This window comes from Scomber japonicus, chromosome 20 (assembly GCF_027409825.1).
Source record: "Scomber japonicus isolate fScoJap1 chromosome 20, fScoJap1.pri, whole genome shotgun sequence".
Taxonomy (NCBI): Eukaryota; Metazoa; Chordata; class Actinopteri; order Scombriformes; family Scombridae; genus Scomber; species Scomber japonicus.
The window spans coordinates 22,664,667-22,691,661 of NC_070597.1; the positions used below are offsets into that span (position 1 = coordinate 22,664,667).

General features: G+C 40.3%; 2 protein-coding genes across 2 annotated transcripts; both read left to right on the forward strand.

Annotated features, from left to right (window-relative positions):
• The first annotated feature begins 334 nt into the window (after window positions 1-334).
• On the forward strand, window positions 335-2,509 carry LOC128381577 (uncharacterized). The gene is made up of 4 exons (XM_053341614.1): window positions 335-476; window positions 1,322-1,678; window positions 1,777-1,901; window positions 2,006-2,509. Exons 1-4 carry the CDS (start codon window positions 401-403, stop codon window positions 2,147-2,149), a joined length of 702 nt encoding a protein of 233 aa, XP_053197589.1. The 5' UTR covers window positions 335-400; the 3' UTR covers window positions 2,150-2,509.
• A 1,118-nt stretch (window positions 2,510-3,627) lies between these two features.
• Window positions 3,628-17,668, forward strand: fdxr (ferredoxin reductase). The gene is made up of 12 exons (XM_053341171.1): window positions 3,628-4,046; window positions 5,121-5,221; window positions 6,821-6,916; window positions 8,854-8,976; window positions 9,092-9,205; window positions 10,154-10,255; window positions 11,531-11,638; window positions 13,024-13,108; window positions 14,883-15,082; window positions 15,184-15,355; window positions 15,459-15,632; window positions 17,041-17,668. The coding sequence occupies exons 1-12, from the start codon at window positions 3,965-3,967 to the stop codon at window positions 17,169-17,171; spliced, it is 1,488 nt and encodes a 495-aa protein (XP_053197146.1). The 5' UTR covers window positions 3,628-3,964; the 3' UTR covers window positions 17,172-17,668.
• Window positions 17,669-26,995: the final 9,327 nt, after the last annotated feature.

Below are 26,995 nucleotides of genomic sequence, written 5' to 3' on the forward strand. Positions count from 1 at the left end.
GATTGTATCTTATGTGGTTCTAAAGTGCTATAAAAATATATATTACTGATTATTGTTATATTGTATACTGTGAAAGGACTGTTGATTTAGCATGTTGAATATATTCTGCATGCAATTCATGGTAATTCCATCTTCTGTACATGAAACATTATGTGCAATGGAACTTCAAATGAAGTGTTGTCAATAACAAGTACAGTTTCATATCTTTGATGCAATGTCATAGCACCTAATTACCACACGGTTAAAACAAGTGTGAGTGTCACATTTCCTTTCTACCGCATCTCTTTCCTTTCTGCCACATCTCTTTTTTTTTAAGCCTTGACATTCAGCGTGTCATTCAGACATGCTGCTGCATCTTGGGCTGAGTCTGCAGTAGTTCACCTGCAGCACAGCTTGCAGGATGAGAGCCCACTGGTGGAGCTGCGTGTTGGGATTACTCTGCCTGCCAGCAGAGGTGACACTCAACACCTGGACAGGTAAGTGTTAATGTCTGTGTGTTTGTAAAAGACAGAAAAAAGGAATAGGTTTGAGTTTAAAGAACATAAAAGATGAAGCTGAGTCTGAGTCATCTTTTCCTGTTTGCTTGCAGCCTCATCCTGTTTTTGTCTTCTACACTGTTTCTCTGAAGCAATTACTTAGATCTTACTTTGATTTAAACTAATGTTCTACCACAACAATGTAAAAGCCCTGCATTCAAAATCCTACTCCAGTAAATAGAATTTCATCAGCAAAATGCACTTTATGTATTAATACCAATGCATCAGTGCATAAGTAGCATTTTACTGTTGTAGCTGGTTGAAGTGTTATCATGTGGTTCCCAACCTAAGGTTTAGGTTCAAGCCCCTTGATAAATCAGAGGGGTCAGGGGATGATTAGTGGAGAAAAACACACATTTTATATACTTTTTTGTCTAATCTGTGCTTTTTTAGGAGCGATTTTGATGAACTGCTCACAACTCTGAAATGTGACAAAAGTCCACGACTACACATTGTTTTTTACAAGCCAAAAAGTTTTGGGAACCACTGGATTAATCTGTGCATGGCATTTTATGAGCATATCATGTTTTTCAGTGTGACATTTAAAAAACTAACTTCAGCTGTCAAATTTAATGAAAAGTAGAGTGATTTCCACTGAAGTTTGATATGAAGTAAAAACTGCTTGACCCAATTTTACCTTCCACCACTCTCCAAAGCATCTCTTAAATGAGCTTAATTTCTTCCTGCTCCATGACATGGAGATGGTTCTATCATCTCATAAGTTGATTTAACTGCACTTCAGGTTTGCAAATGAATAAAAATGCATCTGTCTCCATCCCTGACAGCTTCTCAAAATCCTTCGACCATCTCCGTGGTAAGAGTCAACTCCTCAGTTGAGATAACATGCTCCACAACAGTGCCAGACCCAATAGGGCTCTACCTGGAAAGGCGATTCCCTAACATAGGGAACATTATGTTCCTGTCCCTACGAGAAGGGCAAATCACCAAGAATACCATAACTGACGAATTTAATGGTCGAATTCAAGTAACTCAGAAGGAAGACACATCGGGGGGCCATGAGTTCACCATGTCACTGTCTCTACGGGGACCAGAGGACACAAACTTGTATTTCTGCAGATGGATCTACTTCGAATCAAAAAGAGGAGAGGTCTCCAGCAATGGCACCGTTATCATTGTCACAGGTGAAAAGAATCAGTCATTTGAGTTTGGTAAAAGATAAAGTCCATTCATCAGCTCTGATTTAACTTTAGATTTCTTCTGTTGCTTTTCTTCCTCACAGAGAAAGATCCCCAGGAACACTGTAGTTTCCACTTCTTGGATCTCACCTTCATTACCTTGAGTGTGACAGCATTCACCATCATATCTTGCGTTGCTATTGGAGCAATGATTCTGAGATGCAAACGAGTAAGTATTAAGCAGACAGAATAATGATGCAGATGTTTTAGTGGCTGACACATTAGATAATGCTGTATGTTTTAATTAAATCTGTTTTCTGTGTGTTCCCACAGTTTAAAAAGGATTTCCAACCCATGAGAGTTGAGATAACACCCAGACCTTACAGGCCTGTCCATGTCTGTGCTGAGCAGAGAACTCTTCATTCTCCCTACCTAGTTACATCTCACAGCACTTTGGACTTCAGAGGCATTCTGTAATGCTAAGAGTTGGCGCAATATTGATATACAGAGTATTGTTTGAGGCAGCAGCGAGGTGTCTTACTTCTTACTTCTTGCTTCTGCTTTTCGTTTCCTTTTATAAACAAATTTGCGTTTTGTATGCAGAAAAGTGAGCTACCACATCCTGGCTGATGTGGGCTGTACAGGTGTGTATGTAAAGGGTGATGGTGAAGAAAAGTTGCATGGCAAGCATTGTTTTCCTCTATGTGATGCAACAGATTGACCTATTGAGTTTTGCTTCATGCTTATTCTGTTTCCTGAGTACATTTTGAACTTTCAATGAATGTTAACCATTGTTTTCTACCTGATATGAAATGCAAATTAAATCTCAACTTTTTCCCAATTGTTTCTTTGGGTCTTGAATTTAAGACTTAACTTAAGTTTAAAATATCTTGAATTGCTTAGAATCACTGTGCAGCGAAAAAAAAAAAGAAGGTATTCTGCCTCAAACAGCATGCACATGTTATATATTAGTATTGCATCATTCAGGCATCATTCAGGCTGTCTTGATGATCATGTCTTGATGCTCTCATATCTCTGAGAGGCAACTTTACAGTACATTCAACAACACAATGTTATATGAGGCTGGGTTATAAAACGACAAATTAATGCACATAAAAACCTGTGAAGAATACTTTCTCGATGATACAAGCTACTTTTCATACCCTTTTTCTCAGATTTAAATGTGTGATAAATAGAACAGGGGTTTTAATTAAAATTATATATATTATATATATTATAATTTTTGCTATAATAAAACATCTATTCACAAGACAGATGAACAGCCTGAGTTGTCTTAAGAAAAAATGTGTTCAATTTCAACAACATAATGTTATATATATATGTCTCAGTCTGGAACAGTTTTGGTTTTTCAGTTTGGGGTTACCCTTGTAAGAGATACTGATCAAATGTGTCCAAGCCCACGGAGGCAAATTCGTCCTTCAAATCTGAATCACACTGCAAGTCAGTTATCTCAAGTTGGACATCCACAGGAACATCAGAGGCCTTGACTGTGAATGGTGAATGGTGTGTGAAAATAAGTGAGAACAGCAGTGTGTTTTATGGAAACATTGAAATCAAACGTTGCCAAATTATCCACTGGGGCCAGATCGGACATGCTATATGTTTGACATCCCAGTTTTTAGAATTATTTATTTCTATTAAGAAAGAAAAAAACAAGTTTGCCTCGAATTCGTGAAGAACTGTGAATAACCTGTTGAAAAAAAAATTACAATTTAGTTTCTCTTCTGTGTGTACTTTTTGAAATTGAAAGAGACGAGCTGGTTTGTGTGTATGTGGTTATATTGTGTATGTATGAATGCATTTATATTTGGTGGACTAATAACCATAGCTCATGTTGGTGCTAATGGCTATCCTTATGAATTATAAATAAAGCTGTGTGGAACTATGTGCTGAATGCTCTGTTTTCCACGGACTCCCGTGAGTGTAACACACGGTGCAGCCTTGAAAACAGTCTTCTCTGGTGATAAACTATTCTAAAGCTGCTGTAATAATAATTGTAAGTTGAATTAAACGCAATTTACAACTCGTCCGTGCAGCTAACAAGCTAGCTTGAGAGCTTGCGGAGTGTGGAAACTTTCCAGCAAAGATAAACCTTCAGCTTGGTCACCTTGGCTTTTGCTCTCAGTCCTGCTGGCTGTCCAAAGCTCATATCAGTGGAAGCTGTGAGGAGCTGGAGAACAAATGCCAGGAGGAAAACACACAAGTGGATTTAACTTTTAACTACGTGTTCAGCCGCAAAGCTTGCCTGTAATTTGGCTAGCGAGGGAGAAGATGAGCTGCCATAAACTGCTGCTGTCCGAGCTGAAGCTGTGGTCGTCAGGTGGAAGTAGTTGGATAAGCCGACTTCGTTGTGGTGAGAATGCTAAACACATATTAACCGAGCTGTTTAATGTTTAACATGTTTAACAGGTGTCGTTTTGTTTTTGTATGGAGGGAAAATGCGCCAAAGCTAATATAAAGCTGAGTCCAATTTTGGCTAAGCTGCGTAATTTTAGATGAGCCTGACATTTAACAGTGACGCCACCCAGCAGCACTTGATTCAATAACACTGGTTTGGGGCTGACTTGCGTTGTTTTTGTTCTTTATTTATTTCACATACACATAAAGATAAAACACATGAAGTAAATATTAAAGTATAAGTGAGAGTCGGTGTAATAGAAACCTGTAAGCTGGGGTCAAAATGAGCTTTTTGTCCACAGGCTAAATGGCTAAGATGAATGAATGAATGAATGAATGTTGATTTGTTTATCATTGTTCTTTGGCTGATAAGTAAAGCAAACCTAGCATCCATTTGTATATTTTACCAGCATTTCTCTAGTGGCCGGTGTTCATTTTGTGCCCTGCCTGTGTGTGAGAACCACACCCAAAATACCTGCAAAAGGTCAACTACAAACATGCAAAATCAAAACTACATTTTAAAAAGTGTTCAAAAACTGCACTATATAATAAGTGTAGGATTAAAGTTAAATAATGCAGAGAAGCAGTTATGGCAGTATTAACAGTGTTGGACAGAATTTACAAAGAGTGATTGTTTTAGACAGCAGGACATTTCTGAAATACGAACACAACTGCCACAAAGGAATCCATTAAATGTACATTTTCATTCCACAAGATACCTGCATGATATTTGATAGAAAACTGACCCTGTGATGTTTTATACAAAGGAAGATAAGGATCTTTAGCCTGTCTAGTTGGGTTATTATGAAAATGTGATTTATTAACAAAATAATAGCTCAAACTGTGAGGTAAAATCTCATACCCAACTTTAACGACAAATACAGATTTAAGAACGTCAAAGAGGCACAGCACACTAAAACCTGTTGTTTGAGTTGAACCTCATTCCTTCCTGTTTTTTATATTCTGTAGCTGCAATTTGAACTAGGATTAGGTGTCTTTGTTTGCTTTATCCTCCCTTTTATTTCTGCAGGTGGGCGTGGAAAGGCTTTTTCTTCCAGCAGCCAAAATGTCCATATTGGTATAATTGGGGGCGGTCCAGCAGGATTCTACACAGCGCAGAATTTGATTAAGGTGTGTACTTCAATGAACTGGCATCCTGAGCGGGAGACATGGAAAAAATCTTCTTAGTGATGTAATCACATTTCTGGAAAGTTAGAAACTGTTTGTGGATAAAATAAGCGGGTAGGTGTGACTGTTTTGACCTGACTCTTCAAATGTTTATGCGAAAAACCGTTGACAAATTTACATGATCATAGGCCTGTCACAATAATTACATTATCAACTTATTGTACAATAACATTATTATCAGCATCATCATGTCTATATATGGACTCATCATATGATACATGGACATGATCTTGATCTTTTTTTTAAGTGTTTTGCCACACTTCATATTAGCAGCTAAGAGTCTATTCATGTCACATTGGCTAAACAAGTAGTGTCCTCCATTCCTCACTGTGTACGTCCTGAGTGGAGACTGCAGAAGAATTAAAGGTAAATAAAGCGTAGCACCCACTCTCCAATCACACACCCCACCACTGTTACATTATTATGCTATTATATTATCATTATATCAGTGATATAAAATTATCTTCAGATGACAATAATATCATTTATCATGATTATTTCTGAGACAATATATCGTCTAGTAAAAGTAGTTATCATGTCAGGCCTGCATGGTGGTAGTAGCTGATAATACAGGCTCATAAACGGGATTGTTCTCTGTTATTGAACTGTATCTCTATGACATGCTTTTCATACATGCCATATATTAATTTAGAACTTGGTTACATTAATATGTAAGTCTTTTATTTAAAAAACAAACAACTGTTATTATGTTAATGTGCAAGATGGAAACAAGCCAATTAATTAATCATGTTAATGTACATTTTGGTGGTGTATAATTCTATGCCTTAATTAGATAGAGGATAGTAGTGACATGACAAGCAATGAGAAGAGAAAGAATGAATCCTCAGCTGGACTAAAAACCAGGGACGTGGCGGTTCATGGTCAGCACCTTAAACCTCCTGGAACACCAGGGTGCCCCTTTGTAAGTTCAAGACTTGTCAGCCTGGCCTAAAAAAATATTCCTGCCAGCAAATCTCTGAGTCTGGGTTTTTTTTTTGTATTGTAATTAAAAATATAAATAGTCATAAAGTAATGTTCAGGCAGAATGCATTGGCTGCCTGTAGTTTCTAAGGGACACCAGGCCAAGAGTAGCAATTAGAGTTAGAACCCTTTCATAAAGTCTGCTTTAGATAAACACTCAGCTCTTTAAAATCCTTGCTTCAAAGTCGAGACAGTGAGAAGTTTACACTACACCCTACTTAATACTTACCTACACCCACTCACACTAATCATCTGCCCATAAGCTCTCTATTCAGCAGGCATAGTTTTTAAGGGACAGGAAATAACATGCAGTTCTATTTATGCCGACATGCTATTTCTGAGTGTCATCACTTGCTTAGTACACACAGAAAAGTGACAAGCTGTCCTACATATTGTCAAGTCTTTTGTATAGATGCTTTCATTTTGGTTGTCGTTGGTGATGGTCCCATCAGCTAATCAGGATTTGTTGTATAAAAATGAATATAAAAGAGCACCAATGCACCAAGACCTTTAATTAACTGCAGGTTTTAAACAACTATACTTTTCTTTTCATGCTTCCAGGCTCGTCAAGATGTTGAGGTGGACATTTATGAGCGGCTGCCCGTCCCCTTCGGCCTGGTCCGGTTTGGGGTCGCCCCGGATCATCCCGAAGTCAAGGTCTCGAACCCTAATGAGATATGCTTCAGAACAGTTACCTGTCACTGTTACCTGAGTATGGTGTGACTTTTTGCGTTGGAAAAGCAGACATCACAGTTATTGCAGCTCATGACCAATATCTTTCCATCAAATTAAATGAAATGGTGCAAAGAAAACCCTTTTGGTTTGTTGATTATAGTTGTTGCATCATGTCAACAATTTCCTAACCCTAACCCTAACCCTAACGCCCGCAAAATACTTGTTTTGAAAAAATCCCTGCAGGTGTGCATGATGGAAAATTCAGAGAGTGAGAAACTGTCAGCTTCACTTTCTGGCACGATCAATGGAAAATAACATCTAGTCAACAGATACTCGTCTAAGAGAAAGTGACTGCACGAGCGAGTCTGCTGTGAGATTAACGATACTGTGTGGCATCACGTGGCATGAGTTCACGTGTGTGGGTTTTGATACATTCTTGTATGGGAACAGGAATTTCTGGTTATGAATATCTCTCTGCTGGAAAATAAGCTTAGAAAATCTGCTCATTAAAAAATGTCCTTCAAGGCAGAGGAGTGAAAACAATAAGACAAAGAAGACGGAGACAGAGGGAGCAGTGTGTGTCTCCCCGTCTACCTGTCTCTCTGTCTGGATGTCTGGATGGCACACCCACAACTTTGGAATGCCACTGCCAATTTCACATTACAAAAGTTCACAAATATAAACATAAAGAAGTGTAACTGAGGATTTATTACTGTGTTGCTCATAATGTGTTCTAACAGTTTGATTTGTACTGTCAGTTAAAGAGGCAGTATGTTTACAGGCACTTAGGGGATGGTTTCCATAGTGTGGATAGCGGATTAAAGAAACCTGATTACTCCTGGTTTCATGTCCATGTCATACTTCTGTTAGTTCACTGTGTACACTCTGTACTTACTTGTGTAGTATGCCAATTTCGACAAATAAGTGTTGTTTCAATTCAAACATTGCGATTACGATTGCGCTCTTACCAGAAATGACAATTAGTTAGCCTTAGCAACCTAGCATTAACAGGCTAGCGTTAGCATTTGTGGCACCAAATCATTACAGACTGCTAAATTAACCTAATAAACCTACTGATGGCTTATATGTGACAACAGTATAGCGGTGCTTAGTGCAAAAAACACATGTAAGTGGTCCCTCCCCTTCTGCTACGTAGCCAATATGGTGACTGTGTAGGGTGTGAAGTGTCCATAGTTCCACACTCATCGTTTTGACCATTTTGAATGTGTCATCCGAGTACTCAGTGTACTGCATTTTCCCATACTCAGTGTGAACTTTTTCATTTAAAATATTAAGCAAAAACTGACACTAAGTAGCCACTATACGTCCAAATCAGTTGGCCTCCACAGCTAAGTTTTTGAAACACAAAAGCATTTACCTGTACTGAAGGGACTAATGAAAAACATTATCAAGTTGCATTATGGGGGAACCAGGTTTTTGGCACTTGCTAGACACTATAGGGACTAAAAGTCAAAATATATCCTTCTCTGCTGCTTCATTTCTTAAAATTGTTTTTGCAACTTCCAGCTGCATAGGAGTGTAATACTAGATTGAAGGTGTGACCCTTTTAAAATAAACTGTTGCTGATGTAATTATTTGTGTGAATTTGTGCATGAAGCAGAACAAAATAAGAGAATTCCTACACGTTGTCCTAGAAATCACTTTCCATCGGACTAGGAGCCACCGTCTTGTCTTATAATAGTATTCTCATAACAAACTCATGCCTGTATTTTCATCTAATTTGAATAAATAATGTAATAAAATCACTAAAGTTTATATGAATCATTAAACAGACTTATTTATAACCAAAGCTAAATCATCTTCTTAAGGTTTATTCACCACTACAGTTGGTCTAAACCCTTTTTTTGTCCTTTTCTTAGTCCACAACTGGAATAATTTAGTTCTTTTCTTCTCCATAGAACGTTATCAACACATTCACGCAGACAGCCAAACATTCACGCTGTAATTTCTACGGTAACGTGAATGTGGGGAAGGACGTGAGCATCGAAGAGCTGCAGCAGGCCTACCATGCAGTCGTACTGGTAAGAACATGAACACACACTGTTGTGTACACACCATTAAATAGAAGATGTCCTCACATGAGGATGTGTACACAAGCATCTTTATGTGTTGGAGTTTTTGTGTATTTTTTGGTAGAGTTACGGGGCAGAGGGAAACAGGAGTATGGGGGTGCCTGGAGAAGATTTAGCCGGCGTGTACTCGGCTAAAGACTTTGTCGGTTGGTACAATGGTCAACCAACTTGTCAAGAGGTAAGACTAAGGGCCCTATCTTGCGGTTGGTGCACAGTGGATGGAGGGTGTGACGCATGTGTCTTTGTTAGTTTTCTGCAGTTGTCATTTTCTTGCCCTGCACACACGTTGTCTAAATAATAAATGCACCAGTGTGTGTGCCTGTGGGCGTGTTGGTCTCTAAATGAGGTGTGGTCAGGCGCATTGGTGGCAAGTTGCTATTTTGAGGCAAAGGAAAGCGATTGCACTACTGACCAAAAAAACCAGGTCTAAAGTCACTGGCGCATAAGTTACTGTTATTAAACGGCCATCATCAAGAGTCCAATATGCTCCTGTATAGGCAGGTGTGCAGTGTGCAGACACTGTGCCTGTTATGCACACGGGGGTGCATCAGCACACAAACATGCAAAACATCACTAATAAAAGGACCACAATGTGAATTTGCATTATGATGTACATCAACATATTAAACAAAAGTCACAATGACGTACCACTACGTATCAGAAACAGTCAATCGCAGTAATGACCAATGAAACGGTCAATGTAGTCATGTGACCAATCCTGGTGAATCCATCATCAAACTTATAATCCGCCAAGGTGACAGTGCTCCTGAATATTAAGGGTAATGAGAGATGACACTGATTGGTTTACCGCGTGTTACGCCAAAAACACACCTATGATTAATGAGGGGACTTAAGTCCGACCCTTTTAGACCATGTATCTGGAGCAGTGACCATTGTTCCACTATTAAAATAGAAAAAGTGGATTTGGATACGCCCAAAAGGCACTTGCACCACACGCTTCACACCATGCGCTACAGATCATTAAAATGGGGCCCTTAGACTCTTTACATCATTTTGGTATACATCTGGTATACATGGTATTCATCTTTTTTGGATGTCTTTACTCCTGGTGTGTTTCACCTTTATCGTTAGATCTCAGTTTCTCTCTACTATCTGTCTCTTGCAGCTGAGCCCAGACCTGAGCTGTGAAACAGCAGTCATTTTGGGTCAGGGTAACGTCGCTTTAGATGTGGCAAGAATTTTGCTGTCCCCCCTCGATGTCTTAAAGGTGAGTAACACACTGCCTTGGTGATTTAGTTCATTTAAAAAAAACACAATAATGCATTTATGACAATCTAGGAGAAAACGTGAGGACTATAAAAGAAGATGAGATCTCGTCTTTATCAGTGTAGAGCAAGTCCAAGCGTTACACGTGAAGGCTCAACAGAGAGTTTGCTGACGTTTGTGGTATGAGATGTGAGAGATGTGACGCTCATGCGCCCAAGGTTTATCTCATAAATCGCGTTGACTCTTGAAAGCTGCCTGTGTTGAAAACCACTGAAGGGAAGTCAGAGCAATACCTTTATAGTCACAACTTGTATTGACTGTTGGTTTAGATTCAATTTTACAGTTGAAGAAAATACAATGTATTAATCAAGATGAGAGAAAACAGGTGCATATATTCCTGCAAAACAGGTGCATATTCCAATGTCTGATTACATGAGCACTGATCAGATTTTTGGATTGTTATGTCTATGAACAATCCTGTGTGTACTGTAAACACAGCAAACAAACTCATAATGAAAGTGAAAGGGTAAAGAAGCCTGACAGTCTTCATGTTCTTCATTCAAGCAGAGATGAGGGTTATAACGTCGAGGTACAGAAAGCCCTGGGAAAATTAGACAGTAGACCTTGAGATGAGTGGGGTTTTTTCGAACTACTGCTTCTAAGCTGAAGGTGAACCTCTCAGCTGCCGAGTTTGTGTTTATTGTCCCATAAAATAAACTTAAAGCCTGAATTTAGACTTTTTGAGTTGCAAATAGTAATTTTCCACAACTGACGTCACCTGTATCTGTCAAATTATTTTTCTGGACTAATTTCAACTGCTTTTTTTAAATACTGAACATCATTGTTGACCATTTTCTGGCATTGTATATAGGCCATACAACTAATCAATTAACTGAGAAAACGATCAACAGAAAATAATGGTTACTTGCAGCTCTAGTTGAGAACATGTCCTAACCTAACATGAAGTACACACCCTGACAAGTTTCCCATGGGTAGTTGAAAAGAAAAAAGTTGAAAATATATGTCTGCTTTGTACAGTGAGCCACTCACTGAGACTCATTTATTGTTATTGACAGTATTGCAGTAAGCCGTGTTTTGTGTGAACTGGTTCTTGAGTGGTGTGATTGCACACTGTGGGAAAAAAAGCACCTCCTACATAGCTTTCACTTCATCAACATCAAATCTATGGAATGACGCCATAAACAAACCACACACAGTATCAGAAGTACATCAACTTCCAGGGAAAATATGATTAAACATTGTGGTTTCTCTGCAGGAAACTGACATCACCCAGCCTGCCCTGGAGGCTCTGGCTGAGAGCCATGTCCGCAGGGTACTGATTGTGGGCCGAAGAGGACCCATGCAAATTGCTTGCACAATCAAGGTAGGTGTCAGAAGCAACAATGATACTCATTTAGTTAAAAAAACAACAACAAAAAAAACATTTTAAACATTTTAAAAAGTAAGATTTTCTGCCACTCCAGCATAATTGAACAATCAAACAATGCCAGGTTAAAATCATAATTGGTTTATTACTTTGGGTCATTTTAAGATCTGGAAAACACAAGCAGTTAAATCTCAGGTTAGCCAAACTTATTAAGAAGAGAAAATGAGGACAAATGATAAAATGATTATCCAGACTGTGTTATAACCATCCACAAACAGACTTCCTGGTTAACTTTGACCAACTTTATGTGCTGTAGCTGTGTGTACACGGTTCTTTTTCAACCACTATTCATCCAACATCTGTCAGTTATTTGTCCAATACCTACTAAACTAAAAACATTCATATTTCATCACCCTTAACTGTACTTGTTTGTGCTAATTATTACATTTACAAATTACTCCAACTGTTTATTTATAATTTTTAGCTAATTATTCCAACCATGTATTTATTATTTTAAGCTATTTATTTCAAATGTTCAAATGTTAGCTTTTCCAATATCTAAGCAATTACCGGTGCGTAGAAACAGGTGTATAAATCACACTGGTGTATAAGACCCAGTTTATTTTGGGGGGTCTCATGCTGGGGAAAACACTTTTCCATTAAAGACTGGTTTATTTGAATGCACCAGTAGTTATTATTGAAACACAATTTGGTTAATGGTGCTGTTGATTTTCTTAACTGAACTGGACCGGTTTATTAACTCTTTTATTACTCTATTACACTTTTATAAAAGAACAGATTAACTTTACATATCTGATACAGTGTGTACCTGTGTGCTTACTCCAGTCCCAAAAACTCTTCATCAGAGCTGTCACTGTGCACAAATACACTACTGTACCCAAGTCACGCTTTAGCAAAGCACGCTTCATCATCAGTTTGGTTTCTAAATACTGAAACATCACAACAACTAGTGTCTCAAAATATTTCGGATCAACACACAATCATTTTTCTGTACAACATACAGCAGTAACAGGTCATCAATAGTCAACACCGCTGTTTATACCTATAGTTCATAAATGTGGACACTCACATATTTATGTTAAAAGTTATAGTTATTATTGTTATAGTTATTATTCTTAGTGTGGACGGCCCTTTACATACATGAAAAAATATTGCGTTATAGGTGTGTCTTCTACACCGTTTTTTATGGTACTTTGGTGAGTTACCATTAGCAACAGAATGATGGTTCTACAACACTACAAACATCAAAATCAAAATAAACAAGTAAGCCCATTCACTGAGAGAGACTTGTTGTTTATCTTCCATCATAAAAGGTTTTCTGATTCAGACCAACCATCTCTGCTATGTTTCCTTGTCTACAGGAGATTAGAGAAATGGTGAACCTGCCAGGAACCAGACCAGAGATGATAGCAGCAGATTTTGAGGGTGTCACAGAGGCCCTTAAAGGTTAGAGTTGAGATTTCGTGCAAATAGTTTCCTCCCTTTGATGATGGTGTTTCATACTTCCTGCTGCTCTGTTCTTGAATCATGCAACTCAGAAGATCTGCACTTTACAGTTTCATACACGCAAAGAATTAAGATATTTCAGTAAAATATGTGTCATGCATTACAAGAAGCAAGAAATGTTTAAGATGACATCATTTTTTGCAGATAAGAGTTTAAGAGAAATGTGACCAATGTAGAGACGGTGGAAAATGTCACAAGGAAGTAAGACACGCATGTTGTGGTTTACAGCTGCAAGACATCCTATAGAGACCTATAGCCTCTGTAGACAGCTGGTGTTAGATGTTATGTTGTTCAAAAGGTTTTCTGCCAGCGTGAGACACAGCAGGTTTAGAAAAGGCTTTAAGAATTGTGCAAGACCCTTTTTCTGCAAGCTGTTCTCATGCTGCTGCGGCCTGTCCTCGTCCTAGAGCTGATTGATTCTGCTGAGCATGTTCCGGCATATAGTGATAACAGTCTGCTTGCCTTGTTTCAAGGCTAATTATGACAACCTTGATCTCATTTCTATTGCACATGATAAGCAATGAGTCAAGGATGACTTCTCAAACTGTATTTAGTGCTGCTTAATTCAGCCAGACAGTAATAAGACTGTGACCACTGCACCGCAGAAGTGACAGGTTTGTAAATATAGCAGCACATACATAAGTAGTGACAGGAAATTTATGAAGAAGTGAGTTTGTTGATGCAACTCAACTCTTTAATTTATGACAAATAATATAAATATTAGTTTATATTAGTTATAAACTACTATAAACTAACCACCTTGACTTTGTCAGTAGTGTAAGTCCTTGTGACATCTGGTATTTGATGTTCACACATCTGTGCACATGCACATATTTTCACAGATACACCCACGCACTTTTCCATATTTACTGAAATGTAAAGGCCACATGCATGCGTTTATAGAACACTGTACACACACAAATGATTGTTGATGATCATTCACACATGCACACATACAAAACTGCATAGTGTTCATTTTTAGATTTAGTCATACTCAGGTGATCAAGTCTTTTTTGGTCTTGTCAAAAGAGGCATCAACATTTTTGACTTTTGATGGACAAAAACAACAATATGATATTATTTTTTAATAAATACAAATGTGTATAAATGTGTCTACAAACTTTTTGTTGCTGTTTTTCCTTTTAGAAAGACGAGAGCTTTGGAGTCTAATATGTAAGCCAGATAATGAAGCTGTTACTAACAACTGGCCACAAAATAGCACAAATGTTGGGGTGTTTTAGAAGTAACTATTAAAGGATAAGTTCACATTTTTTAAAGTCTGTCTTCAACACAACAACAAACAATACTCCTATTCTTGATGGGATTCAGTAGAAGTGATGAGGTATGAAATCCACAGTCCTCTTTTTGTGCAAAAAATAGTTCTAAAGCTCAGCTGAAACTAAAATGTGGCTTTGTTGGACTAATTAAGTGAGTATTGTATAGTTACTCTCTTTTCAGAATTTCAGAATTCTTTTTTTAAAGAGGGGAATTTTGTAAAACTACTGTAACTTCATGAGATAATCACTTGATTTGAAGGCTGGTTTGAAAGCTTCACATCAGCATCAACTGAACTAGAATGTATATAGAAAGTAATTTTGATATTGTAGCCCATCTCTTCCACTGGAGACATAAACACAAGAAAATGCAAGACTATTTGTATCTCAAAACAGACAGGTGTCCCTTTTTTTAAGCCTGGGCGTCTCTGCTTTGTTAGATTTGCCACGGCCGAGGAAGCGTCTGACAGAGCTGATGTTGAAGACAGCCACGGAGACACCGGGAGAGAAGGAGCAAGAAAGACGAAACAATGCCTCTCGTTCCTGGGGCTTTAGATTCTTCCGGAGCCCCGTCGAGGTCCTGGCTGACCCCAACCGCAACAGAACAGCAGGCATCCGACTGGCAGTCAACAAGCTGGAGGTAAACAGGACTTGACCTCCTGTCGGTGGAGCATTTGTCCCGCTTTGTTCAGAACCGTTGAACAGTTTCCTGATTAACATTGGTTGCATTTGTGTATGCAGGGTTCAGGCGAGGCGGCCCGGGCAGTGCTCACTGGAGAAGTGGAGGATGTGTCTTGCGGCCTTGTCATTAGCAGCATCGGCTACAAGAGTCTCCCTATTGACCCCTCAGTGCCGTTTGACTCCCGCAAAGCCATCATCCCAAACAACATGGGCCGCGTTCAACAAGCTGCAGGTAGCCAGTAAATACCATAATTAACAAGACCATTTACAAAGCAAAAAAAACTTTGTAAGTATAACATTAACTGAAAAAATGAACTGAATTCTTTCTTTCCTAGGTATTTATTGTAGTGGCTGGGTTAAAACAGGCCCCACTGGAGTGATAGCCACCACTATGAACAATAGTTTTGACACTGCACGATCTTTAGTGGAGGACATAGACTCGGGAGCTTTGGATATATCTGCTGGCAAACCTGGCTCACAAAGCATCAGCACCCTGCTGGAAAAGAGAGGTACCTTTATGTCCTTTTGGTTTGCTTCACCACCATCTGACAGAGTCCTGTTATCTAATCTGGAAGTTTATATAATGACTCATCTCTCACTTTTCTCCAACTTAGTTTGAGCCAAGTCACAGCCAGTCAACACTTTATCAACTGATACAATGTTTAAATGTCATGGTATCTGATAAGAAGATCAAATAGATTTCTTTGATATTCTTGCCAGTGTTCTGACTGAGAAAAATGGTACGTTTGGCCCTCAATAATAACCACAATAATCCAAGTCATGATTACAGTGAGGACAGTTACTTATTTACTTGGTACAGAAAGGGATTGTAGCTAAAGAGGAGAGAGTCAGTATAGTACATCTACTCTGTATGCCAAAAACTACTAAAAGGATGTTTTGAGTCATGAACACACAATGTTGTGCTCCTCAGCCACATGACACTCATAGTGATTCAAGCATTTTATTCTTAGAAATGTAATGTTATTGCTAAAGATGAATAAAAACAAAAGCTGCATGACCAGACATCAGTGGTCACATTACTTGAGATGATTTTCATCTGAAAATTTCAGTAACTGCTTTGACACGTTCCAACTCCCACAGCGTAATCCAGGGTTGTTGTAGGATTTCATTTAGTTAACTGCAGGTCACTGATTTTCCCACAAGATAATAATAGATAATATTCACTTATCAGTCCTACAGTGGGGAAATTTACATTACAGCAGCAAGTGGATAGCAAAAAATAGCATCAATAGAAAGAATAAAGAACAAGAAATAATAAGTACACAAGAAATAAAACAAACAGACAATGGTAGTAAAAAATACAGTAAAATAATAGTAACATTATGAACACAGTACTATTGGTGTCAAATGATAATATACCTGAGTTGATACTGTCGTTGCACATGTTTTAAGTGAAATATATGTATATAAACTGCACGGTTCAAGGTGTCTATGCTCCTAAAACAATTTAAAGGAGGGGTTTACAGTTTTTCAAGTCTGTCTTAAAAACAACAGCGAGATGCCCAAATGTGCATTGAAACCTGTTTTTTCTTGATGTAATCATAGACACACTGTGGATTTTGGCCACATCACTTAAATTGAAAGCACATTTGAAGGACATCTTTTAATAGTGAGTATGAACAGGAGGAATGATTACAGCAAGTAAAAGCTCTTTCAGTGTTCATATGGACACATGTTGTTTTAGGGCAAGAAAAATAGTGAACTTGTCCTTGAAACTGATGTCCATAATATAAACCTGTAGCACTGTTGCAATATCCAGGTGCCTCCTGTGTTGCTGTGTAACATTGACAGTATTACCTTAAAAATAACATTTCAGTGGTTAATAGGTTTAAAAAACAGAAAAGAACCTATCCTTTAAACCAAAGCTGAATTTGGTTTCATTTTTACTCTTTGTAGGAGTGAAACCAGTGACTTTCTCAGACTGGGAGAAGATTGACAATGTGGAGATGAAGAGGGGTGAAGCCAGTGGAAAACCCAGAGAAAAAATACTGACAGTGGAAGAAATGCTGCGGGTGGCTCGGACATGACTGAAGTCAAGAAATTATTCACAGACAAACTCTGGATACTGAGTAGCTGTTGCTGTATGAAATACCAGCAGTTGATACCATTGTAATGGGGACCTCAGTGATTGACCACAATGGGCACAGTTGCATTATGAAGCACTAAACATGGACTATATTCATATTGTGCACACGATACAATTTAAAAGCTAGTAGGTAGTTGACCTGTATATGTCTGAGAGTAAAAATTATGTGGTGACTGAAATATTTTTACACTTACATTTCATAAAATACAATGTATCATATCAACCTATCCTTTTTTGGTGGGTGATGGTGGGTTTTGGCTACAGTTTTGATAATTATACTTTTTGTGTATCGCAATATTAAAGAAGGACATTACTTATTTTATGATTTTATTCATTTAGATTAGCCAAAGCCTGTAAGGAAAACACATCACTGGTTATTTGTTTACATTTTGACTTTTACTTTAATTTAAATCTTCAAGCTATATATATATTCTATATTTTTCTTATTGTGCCAAAACCAATAATCATCATGAATGATATACCTGATTCATCATATTGTCTAAAAATACCAAACACCAATAAGGTGCATTGTTGCACTGGGTGACATGTTCTGTCAGTATCATAAACACTCACCATCCTGTTGCTAGATACACTCACTCATGTGCCAAATGTGTGTATGTGCAGATGAAAATTGTTTATATAGAATTTGTCATACATTTAAATGAAATAAAATGAGTAGTGACTTTCAATTCAATGAGAACATGTATACAAAGTTTTACATGCAGTATAAACCAGTATTACATTGGAATTAACAGAACAGAAAGCACAGTAGGTTTGTGGCTACTAGTACCCTGCAGACTGATGACTAGTCTTGTTAAGGAAAAAAGTTGCCTTTAATATCAGTTGAATGTGCCTTGTTACTGGAATGGTACTTAGCAATGAAATAATTGGGGGCCTGTACATTTGGAGGCATAAGTGAGAATATTTGGATGAGAATGTGTAGAAGACCCAAGATCTAGCTGCTAGCTTGTTTAGTACAGTGCATTTACAAATGCTAATGGCTCACAAAAAACAGGACTAAAACCATTGAAAGCACTTACTGGGAAAAACTGAACAGCATCTCAGTACAACTGAACACTGACCAAAATGTGTTACAACTTGCATAAACTGAAAACACCACAGGTATGCCTATACTCACAGGATCCAGGGTTACACCATAGACATGTTACAATGTTTCTATGAAAATGACTTGTCAGTATGCCCTAAAGCATGTGCTGCATTTATTTTTACATATAACCATAAAAGGAAATTGAGGCATTACATGTGAGAAGTTACACCATTTACTCAGACCTCCATACAATCTCTTTTTGCAACCATTGGAGTTGCCCCATGGGTCACTACAGAGAACAGTAAGATATGTCAAGTGACATAGGATCAGCTTGTCAGTGATGACATGGAGTAAAAAGGCAGACAAGGATCTGGATATTTCTAAATTAATAAAAAGCTGACAAATTTTAACAAATTGTTATTTGACAAGGCAAATTATAAATCTGCTGAGTCCAGCTTCATAAAGTACTGAAGTTTGATAAATTACTATAATGCTTCAAACCAACATGCAAGTCACTTACTGTAGTTCATTGCATTCCATTTTAATCTTGAATTTTACAGTAAGCATTTGACACTTAACAAAAACCAGGAAACCATATAAGTTAAGAGTATAAGTTTTATTTTAAAGCAAGCAGATAGATTTGGTACAGGCAGAAATGCATTAATGCAGTTGACTCTTGCGGCTTTCTTTAAAATGTCTAAATTTCATTTTTGAACCTGACACAGAGTGCTTGTTAAAAGAGGAGGAAAGATTGGCTAAGGGATTGTGTTTAGCTGCCGTTAATTCAGGAGCAGCTCTCGTGGCTCTGTCGTGGGACCCGTGGGAAGTCGACGTGGCGTTGTCGTGCTCTTCGTGGGACCCGTGGGAAGTCGACGTGGCGTTGTCGTGCTCTTCGTGGGACCCGTGGGAAGTCGACGTGGCGTTGTCGTGCTCTTCGTGGGACCCGTGGGAAGTCGACGTGGCGTTGTCGTGCTCTTCGTGGGACCCGTGGGAAGTCGACGTGGCGTTGTCGTGCTCTTCGTGGGACCCGTGGGAAGTCGACGTGGCGTTGTCGTGCTCTTCGTGGGACCCGTGGGAAGTCGACGTGGCGTTGTCGTGCTCTTCGTGGGACCCGTGGGAAGACGACGTGGCGTTGTCGTGCTCTTCGTGGGACGTCGACGTGGCGTTGTCGTGCTCTTCGTGGGACCCGTGGGAAGTCGACGTGGCGTTGTCGTGCTCTTCGTGGGACCCGTGGGAAGACGACGTGGCGTTGTCGTGCTCTTCGTGGGAAGTTGAGTTGTCCTTGTCTTCCCGCACCTCTGCTGACGTGGCGTTGTCGTGCTCCTCGTGGGACCCGTGGGAAGTTGCGTTGTCGTGCTCCTCGTGGGACCCGTGGGAAGTAGACGTGACGTTGTCGTGCTCCTCGTGGGAACCGTGGGAGGACGACGTGGCGTTGTCGTGCTCCTCGTGGGACCCGTGGGAGGACGACGTGGCGTTGTCGTGCTCCTCGTGGGACCCGTGGGAGGACGACGTGGCGTTGTCGTGCTCCTCGTGGGACCCGTGGGAGGACGACGTGGCGTTGTCGTGCTCCTCGTGGGACCCGTGGGAAGTTGCGTTGTCGTGCTCCTCGTGGGACCCGTGGGAAGTAGACGTGACGTTGTCGTGCTCTTCGTGGGACCCGTGGGAAGTAGACGTGACGTTGTCGTGCTCTTCGTGGGACCCGTGGGAAGTCGACGTGGCGTTGTCGTGCTCCTCGTGGGACCCGTGGGAGGACGACGTGGCGTTGTCGTGCTCCTCGTGGGACCCGTGGGAAGTCGACGTGACGTTGTCGTGCTCCTCGTGGGACCCGTGGGAAGTCGACGTGGCGTTGTCGTGCTCCTCGTGGGACCCGTTGGAAGTCGACGTGGCGTTGTCGTGCTCCTCGTTCGACCCGTGGGAGGACGACGTGGCGTTGTCGTGCTCCTCGTTCGACCCGTGGGAGGACGACGTGGCGTTGTCGTGCTCCTCGTTCGACCCGTGGGAGGACGACGTGGCGTTGTCGTGCTCCTCGTTCGACCCGTGGGAGGACGACGTGGCGTTGTCGTGCTCCTCGTTCGACCCGTGGGAGGACGACGTGGCGTTGTCGTGCTCCTCGTTCGACCCGTGGGAGGACGACGTGGCGTTGTCGTGCTCCTCGTTCGACCCGTGGGAGGACGACGTGGCGTTGTCGTGCTCCTCGTTCGACCCGTGGGAGGACGACGTGGCGTTGTCGTGCTCCTCGTTCGACCCGTGGGAGGACGACGTGGCGTTGTCGTGCTCCTCGTTCGACCCGTGGGAGGACGACGTGGCGTTGTCGTGCTCCTCGTTCGACCCGTGGGAGGACGACGTGGCGTTGTCGTGCTCCTCGTTCGACCCGTGGGAGGACGACGTGGCGTTGTCGTGCTCCTCGTTCGACCCGTGGGAGGACGACGTGGCGTTGTCGTGCTCCTCGTTCGACCCGTGGGAGGACGACGTGGCGTTGTCGTGCTCCTCGTTCGACCCGTGGGAGGACGACGTGGCGTTGTCGTGCTCCTCGTGGGACCCGTGGGAAGTTGCGTTGTCCTTGTCTTCCCGCACCTCGGTCGACGTGGCGTTGTCGTGCTCCTCGTGGGACCCGTGGGAAGTTGCCGTGGCGTTGTCGTGCTCCTCGTGGGACCCGTGGGAAGTTGCCGTGGCGTTGTCGTGCTCCTCGTGGGACCCGTGGGAAGTTGCCGTGGCGTTGTCGTGCTCCTCGTGGGACCCGTGGGAGGACGACGTGGCGTTGTCGTGCTCCTCGTGGGACCCGTGGGAGGACGACGTGGCGTTGTCGTGCTCCTCGTGGGACCCGTGGGAGGACGACGTGGCGTTGTCGTGCTCCTCGTGGGACCCGTGGGAGGACGACGTGGCGTTGTCATGCTCCTCGTGGGACCCGTGGGAGGACGACGTGGCGTTGTCGTGCTCCTCGTGGGACCCGTGGGAAGTAGACGTGACGTTGTCGTGCTCCTCGTGGGACCCGTGGGAAGTCGACGTGGCGTTGTCGTGCTCCTCGTGGGACCCGTGGGAAGTCGACGTGGCGTTGTCGTGCTCCTCGTGGGACCCGTGGGAAGTTGCGTTGTCCTTGTCTTCCCGCACCTCGGCCGACGTGGCGTTGTCGTGCTCCTCGTGGGACCCGTGGGAAGTTGCCGTGGCGTTGTCGTGCTCCTCGTGGGACCCGTGGGAAGTTGCCGTGGCGTTGTCGTGCTCCTCGTGGGACCCGTGGGAAGTTGCCGTGGCGTTGTCGTGCTCCTCGTGGGACCCGTGGGAAGTTGCCGTGGCGTTGTCGTGCTCCTCGTGGGACCCGTGGGAAGTTGCCGTGGCGTTGTCGTGCTCCTCGTGGGACCCGTGGGAGGACGACGTGGCGTTGTCGTTCAGTGGACCATATTTCTTATGTTTCAGGTGGCCAATTGATGCCTCTTCCACTTCATTGGTTTCCAGTTGTACTAGTAGACACAAGCAATTGAGTTGTGACAAAGTTAGTGTGATCCACTACCTGAAGAATTTAAAAACTCAAATTTGTTAGTCTCTGGACATCAGTCCACTTGAACTTGGTTTCATTGCATTGTGACAATTTAGCCTTTAGTTAATCTGAGATGCATGTATACTGTAAATTGCATAATTCAAGTTAACATCTTTAAAACCTGACTGTCATTTTGCCAGTTCAGATGTCACAGCATTCAACTGAAAGCTCACTGCCATATTTCAAGGCTTTTCACCAACTTGCAATTTAAGTAAACCAGTAGAGCTGTACAGAACATGCTTACCTTCTTTAGCAGGTCGCGCCAACATGGGTCCCATTGACTGGAGAAGTTTAATGGTCTTCTTCATGGAGACGTCATTGGGAGACAGATCTGAAGTGCAGAACAGTGTCAGACTACAGTGTCTGAAAAATGGCTACAAAATGTTGTCAATCATGTCCTTACCACTGCTTCTTTTAAGTCCATTATCATGACTGCCGCTCTTGCCACCAGCCAGCCAACAAGAACCTGTGGAAAGTCCACTTCCAATTAATTCCATTTGTGGTTTGGTGGCACAACATATCACTCGCTTGCTATAGCTAAACATTTTTTCTGGAATCCAACATTTGTCTAAGCCCCTGCCAAAACATATTCCAGTCTAGTAAACAAAATGTTTTGTCTGAAATCACATGAACAATTGCTTAAACACAAGCTTCAAATAGAATGAACATACAAACCTTTAGTAAGCCAAACAGCCAACACACAGAACAGCAAGGCCCGAACACTTCCCATTGCTTTGCTCACAAAGATGAAATGCTACCTGTGCCACATGCAGGGTTTAAAAAACACACTGTGCAGGCGGCACAGCTGTTGCTGATCAGTACTAATTGGTTCCCTGTGTCTGGAAGCAGTAGTGGCTGTAACTGGGAAGATGGCAACTGCAAAAACTTAACAGCAACCTTCTAATCACAATCTAAGTACAAAATAAAACCCTCAATTCAGCACTTATGCACGTTCCGCTCAGTACTTAATATGGGTTGTTAAAAAGTCTCATAATCTTATGTAACCACAATGCAGCTTATATGGAAGGTAAAACCCCAAACTTTGGATCTAAGTGCAAATATCCTTTTCATCTCACAAAGAGGGAAGAATTTGATGCTAAAACAACTGTAACTGTGGCAGATATCCAGTTTTATGAACTTTTAAATGACTGAATTTTTCTTCCATCTGTGTTCATATGGACACCTGACTTGTTTTACACAATTGAAAAATGATGAACCTGTCCTATGAAGCTTCTGTGCTTTAAACTAAATAACAGTGACATCTAGTGGTTTGAAAAATGTATAGCAGCCATTTACTCAAGTAAAGGATCCAAGTCCTTCCACAACTGCAATCACCTCATCCCAAACACATGTACATACACACAAGTGGCATCGAAGACATATTCCACAATACCTGTATGTGAATCTGCATAGAAGGGCCATTAGTGATACATATTTATGGAATGCATGTGACAGAAAAATGTTTTATTATTCTTTTTCTTCTTTTTACTGTATGAATACTACCACCACTGCTCCTGCTGCCATTGAGACCACTGCTATGACAGTTCTTGTAGTTGCTTACAGACACACAGATTCAATTAGTTTATTTTTATGTGTTTATTCATAGAAATTTAATTTTATTGTTCATGGTGAATAAAAACAAAAGCTGCATGACCAGACATCAGTGGTCACATTACTTGAGATGATTTTCATCTGAAAATTTCAGTAACTGGTTTGTCACGTTCCAACTCCCACAGATTAATCCAGGGTTTTTGTAGGATTTCATTTAGTTAAATGCAGGTCGCTGATTTTCCCACAAGATAATAATAGATAATATTCACTTATCAGTCCTACAGTGGGGAAATTTACATTACAGCAGCAAGTGGATAGCAAAAAATAGCATCAATAGAAAGAATAAAGAACAAGAAATAATAAGTACACAAGAAATAAAACAAACAGACAATGGTAGTAAAAAATACAGTAAAAGAATAGTAACATTATGAACACAGTACTATTGGTGTCAAATGATAATATACCTGAGTTGATACTGTCTGTAAAAAAGGCTGTGCTCCCATGCACTGTTCGCTGGAGTCTCTGATTTCCGACGCTGCGCTGTGTACACAAATGCATCACTCACTCTGCGTGCCTGCACCTGTAGAGCGAGTGAGACAGAGAGACTACGGCAGGACCTGACTGTTTCTCACCACGGCAACGTCAAACGGACTTTTTGTGTTGTGTGCGTCCATGAATAAGTGAGTTACAAAGTCCTTTGAGTTTGTTATGTTGTGTGATCTTATTTTGTCGCCATGAGTGTAATAAAAGGTGTTTCTTCCATCCAAATTCATTGTTAAGAGCTCGCTGCTGCATTGTGCTAATATGATGATCATTAATTAGGGTTATGCTAGCTAGTTAAGTCTGTTGTACATTGTATTTGTTATTTTATGTTAATATGAATGTACACTGTAAACTTCTTGAATGTTATTTAGCATTTATTTAGTGTTTATTTTTATGCTAAGGTTAATAGCTCTGATGTTAACTGTTATGCATAATTATGTCTTGTATTGATGTTTATGTCAGATTGTAATTGTTAATCAATCTGTATTGCGGTTCTGTTTTTGCAGAACCACACGCACAAAAGTATTCAAATGACTAGATAAACGGTCAAATATCTACCTGGACTCCTCATCTTTTTCCCCTACACTCTCACCTGAATAATCACAATTAGTGTCCTGACCAGACACCCTGAAGTGTTTGCTGCCACACTTACACATTTTTCATATTCTTCCACACACTGTCGTTGCACATGTTTTAAGTGAAATATATGTATATAAACACACACACACACACACACACACACACATAAACTGCACGGTTCAAGGTGTCTATGCTCCTAAAACAATTTAAAGGAGGGGTTTACAATTATTCAAGTCTGTCTTAAAAACAACAGCGAGATGCCCAAATGTGCATTGAAACCTGTTTTTTCTTGATGTAATCATAGACACACTGTGGATTTTGCCCACATCACTTACATTGAAAGCACATTTGAAGGACATCTTTTAATAGTGAGTATGAACAGGAGGAATGATTACAGCAAGTAAAAGCTCTTTCAGTGTACATATGGACACATGACTGTTGTTTTAGGGCAAGAAAAATAGTGAACTTGTCCTTGAAACTGATGTCCATAATATAAACCTGTAGCACTGTTGCAATATCCAGGTGCCTCCTGTGTTGCTGTGTAACATTGACAGTATTACCTTAAAAATAACATTTCAGTGGTTAATAGGTTTAAAAAACAGAAAAGAACCTATCCTTTAAACCAAAGCTGAATTTGGTTTCATTTTTACTCTTTGTAGGAGTGAAACCAGTGACTTTCTCAGACTGGGAGAAGATTGACAATGTGGAGATGAAGAGGGGTGAAGCCAGTGGAAAACCCAGAGAAAAAATACTGACAGTGGAAGAAATGCTGCGGGTGGCTCGGACATGACTGAAGTCAAGAAATTGTTCACAGACAAACTCTGGATACTGAGTAGCTGTTGCTGTATAAAATACCAGCAGTTGATACCATTATAGTGGGGACCTCAGTGATTGACCACAATGGGCACAGTTGCATTATGAAGCACTAAACATGGACTATATTCATATTGTGCACACGATACAATTTAAAAGCTAGTAGGTAGTTGACCTGTATATGTCTGAGAGTAAAAATTATGTGGTGACTGAAATATTTTTACACTTACATTTCATATAATACAATGTATCATATCAACCTATCCTTTTTCGGTGGGTGATGGTGGGTATTGGCTACAGTTTTAATAATACTTTAATATATACTTTAATATACTTTTTGTGTATCGCAATATTAAAGAAGGACATTACTTATTTTATGATTTTATTCATTTAGATTAGCCAAAGCCTGTAAGGAAAACACATCACTGGTTATTTGTTTACATTTTGACTTTTACTTTAATTTAAATCTTCAAGCTATATATATATTCTATATTTTTCTTATTGTGCCAAAACCAATAATCATCATGAATGATATACCTGATTCATCATATTGTCTAAAAATACCAAACACCAATTAGGCGCATTGTTGCACTGGGTGACATGTTCCGTCAGTATCATAAACACTCACCATCTTGCTGCTAGATATACTCACTCATGTGCCAAATGTGTGTATGTGCAGATGAAAATTGTTTATATAGAATTTGTCATACATTTAAATTAAATAAAATGACTTAATAGTGACTTTCAATTCAATGAGAACATGTATACAAAGTTTTACATGCAGTATAAACCAGCATTAGTTTCAAACTGAAACCGTTACATTGGAATTAACAGAACAGAAAGCACAGTAGGTTTGTGGCTACTTGTACCCTGCAGACTGATCAAAAGTTGCCTTTAATATCAGTTGAATGTGCCTTGTTGCTGGAATGGTACTTAGCAATGAAATAATTGAGGGCCTGTACATTTGGAGGCATAAGTGAGAATAATTGGATGAGAATGTGTAGCAGACCCAAGATCTAGCTGCTAGCTTGTTTAGTACAGTGCATTTACAAATGCTAATGCTCACAAAAACAGGCCTAAAACCATTAAAAGCACTTACTGGGAAAAACTGAACAGCATCTCAGTACAACTGGACACTGTGACCAAAATGTGTTACAACTTGCATAAACTGAAAACACCACAGGTATGCCTATACTCACAGGATCCAGGGTTAAACCATAGACATGTTACAATGTTTCTATGAAAATGACTTGCCAGTATGCCCTAAAGCATGTGCTGCATTTATTTTTACATATAACCATAAAAGGAAATGGAGGCATTACATGTGAGAAGTTACACCATTTACTCAGACCTCCATACAGTCTTTTTGCAACCATTGGAGTTGCCCCATGGGTCACTACAGAGAACAGTGAAATATGTCAAGTGACTTGCACTTAGGATCAGCTTGTAAGTGATGACATGAAGGAATAAAAAGGCAGATAAGGATCTGGATATTTCTAAATTAATAAAAAGCTGACAAATTTTAACAAATTATAAATCTGCTGAGACCAGCTTCATAAAGTACTGAAGTTTGATAAATTACCATAATGCTTCAAACCAACATGCGAGTCACTAACTGTAGTTCATTGCATTCCATTTTAATCTTGAATTTTACAGTAAGCATTTGACACTTAACAAAAACCGGAAACAATATAAGTTA